This window comes from Chamaea fasciata, unplaced genomic scaffold, assembly GCF_029207755.1.
Source record: "Chamaea fasciata isolate MVZ Bird 193981 ecotype frontalis unplaced genomic scaffold, bChaFas1.0.hap1 SCAF_1, whole genome shotgun sequence".
In the NCBI taxonomy this organism is placed as follows: Eukaryota; Metazoa; Chordata; class Aves; order Passeriformes; family Sylviidae; genus Chamaea; species Chamaea fasciata.
Genome location: NW_027094086.1, coordinates 133,334,923 through 133,350,221, shown reverse-complemented (window position 1 = coordinate 133,350,221; position 15,299 = coordinate 133,334,923). Strand labels below are relative to the sequence as shown.

The window sequence follows — 15,299 nt, the reverse complement described above, 5'->3', positions numbered from 1 at the left end:
GTACATATGGGAGCACTGTATGATTCAATGGATGAACTTTAGAGATTCCTTATTGGTTTAGTACTATGTAGGATGGAATGTAATTTGGATGTTTTTAGTAAGCCCTTTAGTAAGTCTAAATAGGGATTTACTGATTTACTGCCATGGGCATGTGCTGATTTAAGCACAGGAATTAACAGTGCATGAGAGATGACTATTTCTTGGTTAAAATTCAGCATCTTTTTCTAATTAAAGACTACTTGGAAAATTAGTAAATGCTAACCCTAAATGTTCAGTTATTTTTTCACCACCTACCATGTATTGAGATGTCTTTAGCATTGAAATCAAATCCTTTCAACTTTTCATCTGAATAATAGATTTTTTGAGGTTTTCAACATAGGGCAGAGATGCTACCCATGATTTACTGGGAACAATGCACAATACAAAAGCTGGAAAATTAAACCTGATCTCATAGCTACTACCAAAGAAAGTGCAAAGGTTTCACAATGGCTACCTATCATTTTTTTAGGCTAGATAGATTGACTTTAACATCTTAGTTAGAATAATAAAAGGATACTGCTTTCTTGCAGACAATTTCCTTTGTATCTCCACTAGGGAATAATTCATGTAGTGTTTCATCTCTGAAGCATTAGTCTGGTATATACAATATTGTGTGAAATTTTCCAGAAATGCTGATAAGACAGCTTCTCTAATGACTTGAAGTTTTCATTCAGAAGGGAAGTGTTCCTCATATCATTATTGCAATGCAAACAGGTGACCTTTTAGTCTCCCTTAGGCATTGCTGAATCAGGGCCAATATGAAACCAGTTTGGTATGTTGGGATGTAATATATTTTCTGAGAATAACAAGCTAGAAGAGGAAGACTGATAATTCACATTGATTTCTCCTTGCAAGGGTATAATAACTGTTACAATAAACAGTTCTTGGAATAGTCATACCCTTCCACAGGTGTTTGACAGCTGCCGTATCAATGCCTGTGTTAGGTACTCAAAAGTTTCTGAAAGTTTCATTCTCAGCCTAGACTGTACAGGATGTTACTGTATTTCCATGTGACTGTAGACAATGATGTGGAGAGCTTGCAGTCTGCAAAAATAGGCAACTACAAATGGTTAGAGAAGTGGGATATGCCAAACTAAACTGCCAGGAATTACTTTCAGACCGGTGGTGAAGGGCTGTAACAGTTACTAGCGAACAGATCTGTCCTGTCACTAAGGGCTGACACACTGAGGACTTACCTTTGGGTTTTTTGCAGATAAATCCTTTTTCAGCAGAGCAATCACTTTTGTCCCAATAGCCAGATGGTGCGGTTATCTCCACACACTGATGCTCCTCACCAAACTCTTTCTCCTCCCAGTTAACAAAGTCCAGCACAGCATTATCTAGCCACAACCACTTGCCTACAGAGCAACCCGCGGAGTAAAAAAAAAATTAAAATGTATCTATTTCAATAATACTTTAACTCCTTAGCTCAGCAATCTATTTTAAATATCTATAGTAAGCCACTCTTCAGCAGAAACCCATTGTTTTGTATAAGTACAGTAATCCTCAATTTTCTCATATTAGCAATGCATTTTTCCATTAAAAATTGAAAATTAGACATACCTTCCACATTCTTGTAAAGTCCAATCCAAAAGCTTCCTACTTTATTTCCAAGTGGTTGAATTTTATGAGTCAGAAAGTGAGATTCATCCATGTTTTCTACTGAGACCAAGGTAGCTCCTGAAAGGCATTAATAGCAAATAACATTAACCTACTTGAGCGATCACTGTAATGACCCCCTCTTTTTAGTCTCTACAAACAATAGCTTCTGGCAGTGTTAATGCTGCTCAGTTGGTCTCTCTACTGCTTCTTGCAGAAGACAATGACCTGGAGGTCAATCCTGCCCCAGGATGGCATCCCACAAGCCAGAAGCTGATGGGGAGCTCATACACAGGGAAGCTGTAGACCTGAGAGGACAGAAGGCTGCACAAAGTCACTCGTGTCAGCTTATTTTCACTGTGCCAGCCTTAGAACAGCTTACTAGGTAAAAAAAATTGTGTGTGTGTGTGTTTTGTTGTTTTTTTTTTTTATTTTCAATCAGTATCTTTACATTTTAATGCTAATTTTGTGTAAATATTGGTACAAATCTTTTTAGTTGATAATGAAGGCTCTCACCTAAGCGAGCACACTCAAGGGAGGCCAGTGCCCAGGTTCTCCCAGCTGATGCTTCAATGTAGTAGCAGTGGTCATGGTAAGGGATCCAAGCTTGGTGTTCATCTGCTTCAGGACAGTCTCCAGGCAGCTCAGCAGGGTCAGTAGGAGCCATCTCTAAAACGCCATATGATATGAAATTGGTATTGCATTGCGAGTCATCTATGATTCTATGATACGTGTGTAAATAGTGTGGGATTTTTCTCACCTAGCTTTATCTGTCTGGACATCTACTCATGACTATTCCCACATTGCCCCAATCCAGACAACAGGGAGAGCTAAACAGTCAAAAGTGTGAAACATCTTGTTTCTCAAATCACATTTCTCAGGACATCAAATTGCATCCCGCAACATCTAACTGCCTTGGCAGTACTGTGAGAAAAGCAAACCCTGAGGGATGATAAAAATCTCAAATTTGCTTTATGACAACACAGAAAGCTGTTGTAGGCTGATGAATCAGTAATGCCACAGTCCCATGTGTATGTTGTCTGGCTGCTTGGTCTCTTCATGTTGTCACTTTATAGAGAAAAAAGCCATCAGTGGAGCATGCCTCTGCCAAATCAGACTGTTTCTGATCAGGGGTGCAACTCCAATTCACTTTGATGGATCTGCAGTTCTTGTACTGCATAAGCAGACCAAATATATGCAGCCTTAAAACATGGAGGGAAAACAGCATGATTTTACAAAATGCCTACATATATGCCTCTGCATATATCTGCAGAGAGTTAAAGTACCATTCACATTGCCAAGGCTCTTACAGTTTTAGCTCTAGCAATAGTGAATGGAAGTGAAACTCTTGCCTGTGCTTCGGCTCAGTGACACTCGTGAGTGAGCTTCCCCAGTTAAGTCCATAGAGCCAGTGCACAAACCCAGCACCTCCTTAATATTACACAAAGACTCATGTGATGTATGGTCATGTCTTGTAAAGAGAAAGATATATACCTTGAAGATAGAGCTTCATCTTATGGAAACAGTTTCACCATGACAGCAGTGCAGCCATATGGATTTGCACAAGAGCCTTTCCTGTGTCTAAATTCATACACCACCCAACAGCAAACATCTACATTCTGCTGGGAGGTAGGTGCTACCCTGAAGCATAGTCCTCTGAAGGGGCAGTCCAAGCTAGAGCAAAGTCTCCAGGATTAGGCAGGCTCATGGAATTAGGAATATGTCTTTAAAATTGTTACATGCCTTTGCTTACCATCTGATATCATGCAAACTGAAAAGTAGCTTTCATTGCAAGATGCTGTTTTCCAACTACCATCAAGATCGAGGTAAACACAAGCATTGTTCTCCTTGGGTTCCCCTGCTGCCCATTTTGTGTACATGGTTTTCCAGTTATTGGTCCATTTGTAATAGCCACCAGTCTGAAAACAAAGGAATTCTGGTAACAGATTTCTTTTTTTTTACATAAAAATTTCTGACACATAAATATAGTACAAATATAATCATATGTCTATTTGATGTTTTTGGAAAAAAAGCACCATTTTTTTAAACGTCATTCACTGTTCTAAGCAATGTCACCAGGCAATTTGAGTTACACAAGAATTATATATGAACAGGGTTCAACACTGTGTTGCTTTTGGGAGGGTTTTTCTGAAGTAGCAAACTTCTACAATATGGCAAGAAAGTCAGATGAGGCCATCTTAGGTCATTTAGTAAATCTTACATCAAGAGAAGCAATTACAGAGAATTTGTCCTCTTTACTCTGCTTTATTTAAATTAAAATTGGGAGCTATTTGTGCATAAAGATTACTTGACATTAAACATTAAACAGGCAGCCTAAATCTTAAAATGTCTCCCTAATACTCACAGTAACTTCTATTATTCTAATAATAGCTCCAAGAATCCCCCTGTATAGCAGGGTGTTTGACTTTCAGGATGGCCAACAGTCACTTTGTGACAGGCTGCACTTTCTGACTCTCAGTCTGCAGATAGACTTCTTCTACTGTTTCTAGAACTTTCTGCTTTCATCTTTTGCTTCTTGTGTAACCTTTTCTGTGCTTCTTCACTCCTTTTAGTGGATGAAAATCCTTGACTAATTCTTACAGTACCCCTAGATTTTTGTGCATTTACACCGTGAAGTCATGCAGAATACAATTGTTGCACTGTTCTTAACTGGTCATCCAGAGGATTCTTAGAGCAAGAAAGTTCCCTGAGCACCTGCCCCTTCCATCCATCCAGCACCTACCATATTGCTGTTAAGACCAATCCATACGGGTTTTCCACATTTCAGCATCTGGATCCACAAGAATGAATGGATGTAGGCATCTGAAATGCTGGCAAGTTCCCCAGATTTGTCTTGACAATTTCTTCTGGCCTCTTCCCATTGCATTTCAGATGAAATGACTGAATAGCTACTGTCACCATAACGAGTAAAGCCAGAGGCTGGATTTGTTGTTGGTACTTCAGGCTGGGAGGGAACTATGGAGGAAAAACTGAATGGATGAATATACAACATATTGCTCTTCTGTAGTATGCAAGCCATAAAAAATAGGTTGAAAGTTCCTAGTCAATAAGTCAAAATCTTTTTTTTGTGCTCATGAACAAAGCAAAACAACAACAAAAACCAAAAACAAACAAACAAACCAAATAAAACCTCCTCAAATCCAAAAAAGGTGCCAAAAATAACTTTCAAGACATGGAACAAATTTGTTAATGTAATAAGTGAGTGAAATCCATGATGCTCTGGAGTGCACTTGCTATAGACTTGACTGGCCCATCTAAGACTCCTAATTTGCATATTTCAGATTCTGTGCTTTAAGTTATTTGACTAAATCTGAATATCTGAGTGTACATTTACTTCTGATCACTGGTGGATAGGACTTAGGACAAGGTATTTAAGGCATTAATTGTTGCAATCTGTAGTCTCAGCCTAAGACTTAGAGGTCCGATGTTAATTAACACCACTCGCTGTTAACTCAAAGTTGTTGGCCTGTCTGTAAGGGCTGCCAGAACATTGCCTGCACATTTGAGCCAGGCAGGCTTTATTTCCACCCTTGTGATTGCAAATGTATTCAGAAGAGCTGGAACTGGGATGAAGAAAATTTAAAATACCTCCATGAAGCTATGTATTTTTTATACAGGGAGGGGGTCCTCTTACAAGCATGTTAGCCGTGCTGAGAGTGAACTGGCTGCAGGAACTGACCGCAGTGAGGGATGAGGGAATAATTTTTACTTTCATAAAGCTGAGGCAAAATTGTTATGTTATCTGTGCTTTGCCTTCTCTACTCCTGTTATATGCTTGGGTAGCTGGGATTTGTATAATTAAAATTCTACAGAAGAGTCAACATTCATTACATGTTTAGTTATAAAAAAATAACAGTTTTCTCTACAATAAAGACATATCCAAGAAGCTGTACATTTTGATTGACATCATATGGCATTCAGTAGAAATAGTGAGAGAGAATTTAATGCTCTGCTCAGATTTTTCCAAGAGAATGGGAAGATCACTGTAAGAAGGTGATTTAGACTACACTTAGGCAGGATGCCTAAACCTCTTATACTTCACTGAGAAAAAAAATTAATTTATTATTCTCTAGTATTATTAATTATTAGGTACAAAAACTCCAATTAAGATAGTAGCTCCTCTTCAGCAACTTTTGTGAAACAAATTGTACTTTTAACATAGCACTGGCTTAACACTGATGGAGCTCTAAAAGCCTAAGATTCAGAATGAGACTCCGAGTTGGAAGAAATCACATCAAGTTATATATTCATCTTATCTAACCAAGGCATCCTTTCTATTTAGGAGAGTGGGTTGAACAGAACTCACGTGAATCCATCTGGCACACATAGCCTCTTTTGTTGTCACAGCTATCATCTCTCCACTTCCCATCTGACTTCATGATGAAGACACAATCTGTCTGAAGGGGAGGGGAAGAGGCATGGCCATTACAAAAAGCAATGAGGAGGGGGTAAGCTGAAGGTCCTGAACTGCTATTGCAGGCCTAATGGCAGAGAGGAGAGGAGCTTATTGAACACCTGTGTCATTAGTTCAAATTTCCTAGCTTTCTGCCAAGCAGCTTGACCTGGAATTTATTAGTAACCCCTTAAATTTGGACCAGGCTTCCACTGGTGCCAGTTAAGGTCTGAAAGAAGTCAATTAAAATCCATTTAACCAGTTTTATTAAGAACCCTATAATGATTGCATAAATGACTAAGGTATATATAATAGTTCTCAGTTCTGATTTATGGTTATGTACATCCGATTCAAAACGTTTTTATCAATGAGAAAAACAATATAAGAACTACTCTTAAAAGCTCTAGTCTTATTGAAGCTGACTATCTTGCAGAAAGCAGATGCTCTTTATTACCATTATCAGATGCAACAAAATATTTTCTCTTTACTTCCTTATGTTTAATTGCTCCAGTATCTCCTTCATGACTCCCCTGATTTCAAGACTGGCCATGGCAGTATTTTGGGATGTGGTCCAAGTTTCTCCCTTATGCTGAATTAAATAAGTTTTAATCATCAGCAAGTTGACCAATGGTAGATGTTAAAACTTTGGGTGACTAATGGCCAATCATTTCCTCAGAAATTACCGCCTTTGGAAAAAGAAGCTGAGTTTCAGGAAAGAAATAGTAATTTTACTGAAGATACCAATTTGTAGCATCAGAAACAAGTCAAACAGTGTGGGAGCACATTAGCACATACACAGCCAAATAATTGTTGCATCCAAAACCTTAATTTTGGTTTATCATACCTTCTCTGTGTTTGGTGTTGAAGATTTAGTATTAGCATTAATGCAGTCTGGGGAGGAACTCATATAAGTTTCTCCAAGCTTCTTTTACACAGCTGTTTTTTGCAATAGTTCAGATGGTAGGCTTAAAATTCCTCTTCTACAGAACCTTTGCCAAACTTTTGGGTGTATTTGGAATCATTATCAGATGATTTGCTCAACCCCATTGTGCTTACAAAAGGACTTGTTTCAGCATCCTATTATTGCTGCTGTAACTTTTCTTCTAGGAAAATCAACTAGCTGCCTAAGGTATACAGGTTACTTAAATTTCCTGTACCTCCAGAGCATCATCTGTCACTTCTTCAAACTCATAATAGTCAAAGTAGCTTTGTTGCCTTTCCGGTGCACCAGTAGCCCAGTTGGTGTAGGAAACAGTGCTTCCATCAGTCCAGAGAAATGTGGACTCTCTGTTGATATCATTCATCCCAATCCAAACATTAGTTGTGGCATACTTCAAATGATAGAAAAGGAAAGCTGGAGAGAAGCAAAGATTTCTCATTATGGAAAGCTCTTCCCCAAAAAAGGGAAAAATATACAAAAGCCCAGAGTGGGGGACAAAATAGGATAACATTTTCCACTACACAGCCCATTTGCTCTTAATTACACGTTTAATTAAGCATCCCTTCCCCACTGTGTATGCACACATAGGGTTTCAGAAAATCCTACTGCCAGTGAAAGAGACAGGAAATACAGATTTCTTTCAGTTTAAGAGATCTGTGAAACCACCCTCAGAACATACTGGAAGTTTTGTGAAAACGAAGCAGCTGAAAGAACTAGAAACAAACTTTATTTCTTATATGTAATAATTTTAGCTTTTGCTTTGCAGTTTGAAGGTGAAATAAACCATGGGCTGACCTGGCTAATAAGCAACTTCCATCAGGTAATCCCATATTCTACACAGGAGAGTATAGCAGTTTCTTTAGTGAGAGACTGAGATTTTTTTTTCTTTCAGTAGAGCCCATATACATACCTTGCACTTGTTCATTTGGTATAGCAGCCAGGTTTCCTCCCAAACTGAAGCAAACATCTCGTGCAGCATGCCATGTGAGATTTCTTGTTATATTGGAAGCAAATACTTTGAAACACTGAAAAAAAACCAAGCACTTTTTTCAAACTAGCAAAGACTCGAACTACTCTATGTGAATATTACCAATTAACTGTAAGATGTACTTTTCTGCAGAAAAAGAAATCAGGACTGGATTGTGTGACAGAGCTCAAGAGTAGAGAGTCTGGATGTCTACCCAGGCATACACTTATCTCCCCTCATTGCACAAGGTGTAATCTGGGAGTCTGGTATCAAATGAACTGATTGTAATGAGGTCAAGTACATAATCACTTTTCACATTTTCATCTGCCTTCTTCCTACGGTAATAGAGGCATCATTTGAAACCAAGAAAATGTGGCTTTGGGTGAAACAGCTGCAGGGAATAATCTCTACTGTGCTATGTTCTCCTTCTGATGATTGTGGTTACAAATGTTCATCCTGCCAAAGGGAGTGAAATATCCTTTGGCACATGGACCTAACATTCTGAGGATGCAATAGCAGTACAGTGTACATAAAGTAGACAAAACAGCCTTAGGTAGATGGAACTTCAACTCAGATTGGTACAAACTCTTCTCTTACAACAATGAGGACTTCCAGACTGTGTCTGAATGCAAAGCTGTACTCAAAACAATTGTAGTTTGCCATCATCTTTCTGAATTCAGGCTTTGTGAACCCCTACAGGCCAAAGGGATTGTTCAAATACATTCTTTCTAAACCTTTCCACCTTTTTTACAAGACTGACCTTTACAAACTTGCATTTCTAAACAAAATAATGTACATGAAGAGAGGAGGAGAGGTTTTCTCAAGCAGAAATAGTGTATTTTAAGCCTGCACAAACTATGCTCTCTGAAATATATTCAGCATGTATCCACTTTTACTGTACTTCTCTGCAAAGTTAAATGTCTATAGTCACTGAAAAAATAAAGCCCAGACACCCAGTCTGCACATTTTGACTAAGTAATTACTCTCTAGATTTATTTTATATTCATAAAAAATTTTGAGGTTTTCAGGATTTTCTTTTCAGTTCTACTGCTTTACACAATTTACAGAAGATATTTATTGACATACCTTGTTGTTAAAAAAAATCCAACTTTCTGGACATCCTCCGGGAGGCAATGGAGAAGGTAATGTTGAATTAATAGAACTGTTTTGTTTTTCACATATAAATTTATTGGCAGAACTACAGCTAATGTCATTCCACAAGCCTAAAAAGACCCCAAAGAATACAAAATTCAAGATGTTACCGTATTTAATATTTAGTAATAATAATTTATCACTTTTTTTTAATAAACACAATTTTCTCTATTTTGTATTTCAGACTACAGCTTGATCTGAAGGCAAAGTAACCATGGCACCTTCAAATAAGCTCTAATAATATCTGCACTATAGCCCCAGGTAGTTAATTTGAGCTCGCTGACCCATCTGCTCCTCATTTAAGGCTCTCTCCACAGTGTCTATACCTGTTCTTTTTGAGATCTGGCATCATCACATTGCAGACAGCAGGGGAAATACACCAGGAAGTAAATTTGAAGAGAAAATGGATCAGAAATGGATGAGATAGGAAATACCAGATCAATCTAATGGCACGATATGGTGTTCAAACATGGTGCATGAATTCTTTGTAAAACATAAATTGAGAGATCAATACATATATACTAAATTCCCATAAGCCTCAGCTAAGTCACAGAAATAAACCTGAGAGGAAATAGAGCTCTAGGATTTGCAAGAAATTTTCATTTCAGTGTACTTGTAAACATATCTTAGGGCATTAGATGTATTTTTTTCTTTCCTCATTGACATGTAACTTCAACTCCTGTTTCCTGTGGCTGCTATAAATGTTTTCTTAAGTTCATGGTAAAGAAGATAAACTACTCAAATTTTTACTAAAAGAAGTAGTGAAAAGCCTGATAAAAATGTGCAATATCAATCTTACAAACTCAGAAAGAAACATCTGCTTTAAATTACTCATGGTACTGAAATCTCCCCATTCTAAGGACATAGACTCTTCCATGGCTGGTGGTCTGATGACTGGGGAGAGTTACTGCATTGTGTCGGTTTGTCACAGGAAAGAAATTGCAGAAAACAGCTACCAAAGACTATGTGATAGTTGACAGCAGATGTTTGATAGCATCAGTTATAATCCAAGCAGAGGCAAATAAAATCTAAGAGTTTTGTACTGTCACTTACCGTGCCCTGACAGCATTACCACACAATTTTCCTCATTATTTGCAAAGTTGGGTTCATTAGGGGCCCAGGCCACATAAGTTACTGGAGTTCCATCCATCCAGCTTAAAGAAAAGATATACAAACAGTTATTAATTATTACCTTCAGTTGTGACATGGTAGTCTTAATGAAGACCTCATGATTAAGAATAACTATGAGAATACATGGAAACTGGCTACAATGGGAGGGGCCGTTAGATATTTCCATTTCTTGATTATTCTAATTTGAAGAAATTTCTGTAAAATATTTCTGGTTGCAAAATATAAAAAGAATACACCAAGCATATTTTCTGTTAATGGCCATGATTGTTTTGACAACATTCAATAAGAGAAATCAAAATCAGTCATAATACATAATAAAAAGAAGGATATTAAAATGATATCCTGAAGTGGGAAAGAAAATCAACTGTCTCATCTATGTCTTGCTGCTGCTGATACAATTGATTTAAATTAAGGAGATTCTCACTGGATCCATGTAATGCTCTGTGACCCTAATTTGACTCCTAAATCAGGAGGTTAAAATCATCTACTGACTCAGTCACTATCAACTTCTCTCCCCACTCCTCTTCTGCCCTTCTCAAGGTAAGTCATTTACATAAGTGAGTGACATTAAAATGACTTCTCTCCCCACTCCTCTTCTGCCCTTCTCAAGGTAAGTCATTTACATAAGTGAGTGACATTAAAATAGAAAGGTTAAAGTCAAATCTCCTCTAACCTTTTCCAGGTCCACCTCAGAAGCAGATTTTTTTCACCTCCCAGACACATCCTAACTAGCAGGTAGGAAGGTAAGCAGTGTATCATGCTCTTCAAAATCTCTTAGTTTAGTTTTGGGTTGATTTGTGAGTTGGTCTTTTCACAATACTTGCTACTGTTTTTGTACTGTAAATTTCTGCTGACTTTTCTCCTGGAACAGGTATTTGCAGAGACTGCCTTTTGTACTCATTGCCTGTGTCTTCCTTACTCTGGAGAACCCCTCTGATATATAGATGAAAAGCATAAGAAAGCCAAACCCTATGATATAGGGCATGCTTTAAGTGCATGTGTGTATGTTTATAGGTATAAAATTCAGCATAGCAAAGTATCACTCCAATTTATGGGGTAAATCTGTGGAAAAAGGAAGAAAGTGTGTATGGAGAGTAAAGCTGCCAAGATTTTCTTTGGCTAAGTGCTTACTCAAGGAAAAAAAGTTCTTTTACTATTTATTTTTTGGGGAAACTATTGGACTTCAGAATATTCTAGAATACTTTAGAATATTCTAGGACTATTCCATTTTGCTTTGTACACGGTATGTGGAACAGCCTTCAGACCTTCAAGAGGACATATTCAGTACCTCCAGCTTCATAAAATATTCTGTTTGTTTCTACATGTTACAAGCTGCACTGATCATCTTAACTTACCTGAACTTTTTATCAAGGCTCACTCTTAGACCAATGAAATATCCTACTGGCTGTGTCCCGTAGCTCTCCTAAATCAGAAAGACATAATTTCAATTTAAAAAAGAACTCTTTGAAGCAAAACAAGCAGAAATTGATACACCATTGATTAGGACCACAGAGCAACCACTGAAGTCCACAGCAGTAAAGCACCTGCTTGCAGTTAACCACAGCAACAAGTTTATATGCCCAGCAACAGGAGTCACGTTTTCATCTGGGACATCAGAGCCACGACCTGCAGCACTGAAGGCCCTTGGACAGAGTAGAAAAGAAGCAGATTTTGAGTCAGAAACTGGTTCTTTTTTTAATCTCCGTCAAAGACCAGCTACTTCCCAAGAGAATTGGTACCTTCCTACGTCACTCTTCCTGTCAACTGTATCAGTGCAGCTGGCAAGGAGCAGGAGAGGCCAAATCCCAAGGGATCAAAGGGTGCATTTGGGGATATTTCATTATTGAAAATGCTTATAGCTGCTTCTGAGACAACTCAGGTTTTACAAGCAGATTGTCAAAAGTGTTTCTGCTTTAGCCTGCCTGTTTATAATGACTCTTACATTTTCTTTTAGTGCTCTCTTTAGGAACCTTCTCTCCCTGTTACTATTAACAACAACTAGGTCTGCGGAATTCTTCCAGCAAAACTCTCGGGCTCCTTCCATGGAGACCTGCTCTTTGCTGATATAGTAGAACTTATCTTCATATATGACCCATCCATCTGCAGTGGTTTTATGTTCTGGAAGATAAATAAGGTAACCTTAAATTGTATATGTGTATAACACAAAAGGTTTTTTTAGAATAACAAGTTTAGGAAAAATATTATGAATAATGAAAATATATACAAAGACTTACCATATGTGTCAGTTGGTTCAGGTTTTAATGACACTCCTGGAAAAAGAAGAAAATAGAAGGCATGGTGCATCTCTGTAGGATGTGTTATGATGTAGGTTGTGACTGACTACAAGAAGAGTGAGGAACAGAGCAGGATTCTCCACCCCTTTGCCACTGACTAGCAAGCAGACTTAGCCACACAGTTCAGCTTCACATTGCTCAGTATGCAAGGTCATCTACTTTAACTTTGTATCACAAGTGGTGCTTCACATCAGCAAAGCCATAGCTTTGGCTGAATCACATTCCTGCACAGAGCAAGGCATGGGAAAATTGCTCTTCCAGCCTCTAAGTCACAGTAGATTTATCTGAAACACTTTAAACTGAGGCATACAGCTCCTTTACTGATCCATAAGTCGATATTCCATAATTCACCTGGGGGTATTTTCATCAAGAGGGAAAAACTTTCCACTAAATTTTAGCTCTATCAAAAACACTCTCTGAGTAATATTCATAAGCAAAAAGAAATATGACTTCACGTACATGTATATGTATATTTATATATAGATATATAGATATATACATACATATATGGACTGTGAGTTATTTCTGGTTGGGATAGAAAAAGAAATAGCACTTCTATGAACCATTGCTTTTCCAAAAGCCGTTGAATCCTGAATAATTCTACAGGAGAACCTGAAGTACCAACAAATTTGACAAAGATTTCATACTTGATTTTTAGCTTCACCTCTGTTAAAAAACATTTTTGTAAGGAATACAATACAAGCCCTTACAACTCCTTACCTCCAACATTACAAAAATAAAACCAAAAGATTCAATATTTAAAAATTTTGTAATCTTGATAATAAATGGATTATTTATGCACCCTAATTTATGGGGAAAAAAAATCAATTCCTTCTTATCATCCATAATTTTAAAATCCCAGCCCATGATAAATTACTTAATGCTCTTGACCTCCATTTGGAAAAAGTAGTTCTTCAAAATTTTGTCTCTTTCTCCATAAATTTAATGTAGAAAGCAACTACTTATTAAAGTTTTTTAATATTTTTGCTAAAAGAGAAGAAATCTACCTTGTTTTATTTGGCAAACCCAGTTATGCTGTTCTTGGCAGACCAAAAGAGACCATTGTTCAGAATCTCTCCCATAATGGAATGAACCACAAAACTTGCGTAGTCCTGAATTTCTTGAACTATCATCCCAGTTTGTGTACCTAACCTATAGAAGAAATCAACTTTATTACTCTTTTCATCTGTTCCAGTAGATGTACTTTCCAGTGGAAAATGGGAACTAATTGCTTTTGTCTCAAAGATTCTAGTTTTATCTAAAAAGAGCTGGAAATGCAGGGAAAGCTATAGGTGTAAGTATATTAGAGTGGGCCAGTGATGTCAGTGTTCAGACACGGCTGTCTTGCCATGGAGGGCTTCTTCTGTTTGTGCCCTGAGCCATAGACACAGACAGAAGAGAAACAGGCATAGGAACTGCTTCTAACAAACTTTCCCTAGATGTGAACTTGACGCACATATAACTCATGCTAATCATGTGCAGACAAGGTACTTTTCACTCCACATCTGACCTGGTTCAAAATTACATTGTCCAACATCTGGCTGGTGGCAGTGACCATGTTGTGCATCAATCCAGCATTACTTTTGCCCTTCCCTGTGGTTAATGAGGATGGAAGTGCGACTTTTGGGAGGGAAGTCATGTCCTACAAATCTAGAGGAGGTACCTCTGAAAAAAACTGTCGTCCAAATGGGAAGAGAGACCCATGGGATACAACCTACTTATTATTGCCAAGAATTCTTGACAATGTTCCTTTCTGGAACTTTTCTGGAAAGTAATGTGATCAGGATAAGATAAAACGTCCTTGCTTGCGTTAAAAAAAAATCCAAAGAATAGGGAGTAGTGGTAAATGAAGTGTAAAAAAGAGTAGAATCCTGCAGGGATGTTTTTCACAGCTGTAGATATTGGGCTCAAGAGATGACTGGATAAATTCCCAGAAATAAATAAACAAAAATTACAGATATGAGCTCCAGTTCTAAAAGACTCTGAGCCATCATTTACTGGGGAATTCAGGAGTAGACTGGGAAACATGTTTATCAGAAATAGTAGGCGTTTATGGCTACTACCAGAGATAGGACACATGATACATGAATTTTTATGTTTTGACCTTAAATGTAAATATTAAAATAAAATAAAATAAATTGGAGAATTACACAGAAACCTACAGATTCTGATGAGATACAGATAATTTCCGTCTCTTCAAATGTTAATTTGCTGATATTAGTCATGACAATACAGATTAGCAGCTACATCAATGTTTGTAGGCTTGGCGTTTTCTTTAATGAGGTTAATAGCAAAAAAGCCAAAAAGGATATGTACAAATCCCAAAGTATCTTAAGCAAACAAATAGGATGAAAAATTAAAATACTCACTGGAGAGCCATCACTCCAGGAAAATCCTTCATCAGGATTCAAGGTAAATATACCAAGCCAAACTGTTTCAAACATACAGTGGTTGGCTCTGAAAGAAGTTACAGGATAGAGCAGTGTGTAAACGTCAACACATAAAAATCCAGAAATACATTGTTGAACTTTCTAGAGCACATTGTAAAAACAGTGAAGTTGCAAATTTCCCTATTACCTTTGGTGAAGTGCATACACATGTTCTTCATAGAAATGTGTAATATTTCTGTGGTTCAGTGTCAATAGCTTAGTTATCAGACTTATTAGCAATATTGATCATGTATTTCCCTAATGTACTATTTACTTAAGGAAAACCTTCACAGATTCCAAAAGTGGTTTCAGCACTGACTGCTGCAAGGTAAAT

The 15,299-nt window shown here is 37.6% G+C and overlaps 1 protein-coding gene across 1 annotated transcript in view; it reads right to left on the bottom strand.

The window, feature by feature from the left end:
* Positions 1 to 15,299, bottom strand: part of LOC136298105 (macrophage mannose receptor 1-like) — a 32,818-nt gene that overhangs the window by 2,352 nt on the left and 15,167 nt on the right. The window contains exons 14-28 of the mRNA XM_066198577.1: positions 14,906 to 14,993; positions 13,544 to 13,688; positions 12,477 to 12,512; positions 12,185 to 12,360; positions 11,598 to 11,665; positions 10,165 to 10,265; positions 9,046 to 9,182; positions 7,903 to 8,017; positions 7,210 to 7,406; positions 5,966 to 6,056; positions 4,382 to 4,614; positions 3,392 to 3,557; positions 2,155 to 2,307; positions 1,603 to 1,719; positions 1,236 to 1,397 (exon numbers count right to left, since the gene is read on the bottom strand). Coding sequence (XP_066054674.1) covers positions 1,236 to 1,397; positions 1,603 to 1,719; positions 2,155 to 2,307; positions 3,392 to 3,557; positions 4,382 to 4,614; positions 5,966 to 6,056; positions 7,210 to 7,406; positions 7,903 to 8,017; positions 9,046 to 9,182; positions 10,165 to 10,265; positions 11,598 to 11,665; positions 12,185 to 12,360; positions 12,477 to 12,512; positions 13,544 to 13,688; positions 14,906 to 14,993 — 1,985 coding nt within the window. The remainder of the gene's footprint in view (positions 1 to 1,235; positions 1,398 to 1,602; positions 1,720 to 2,154; positions 2,308 to 3,391; positions 3,558 to 4,381; positions 4,615 to 5,965; positions 6,057 to 7,209; positions 7,407 to 7,902; positions 8,018 to 9,045; positions 9,183 to 10,164; positions 10,266 to 11,597; positions 11,666 to 12,184; positions 12,361 to 12,476; positions 12,513 to 13,543; positions 13,689 to 14,905; positions 14,994 to 15,299) is intronic.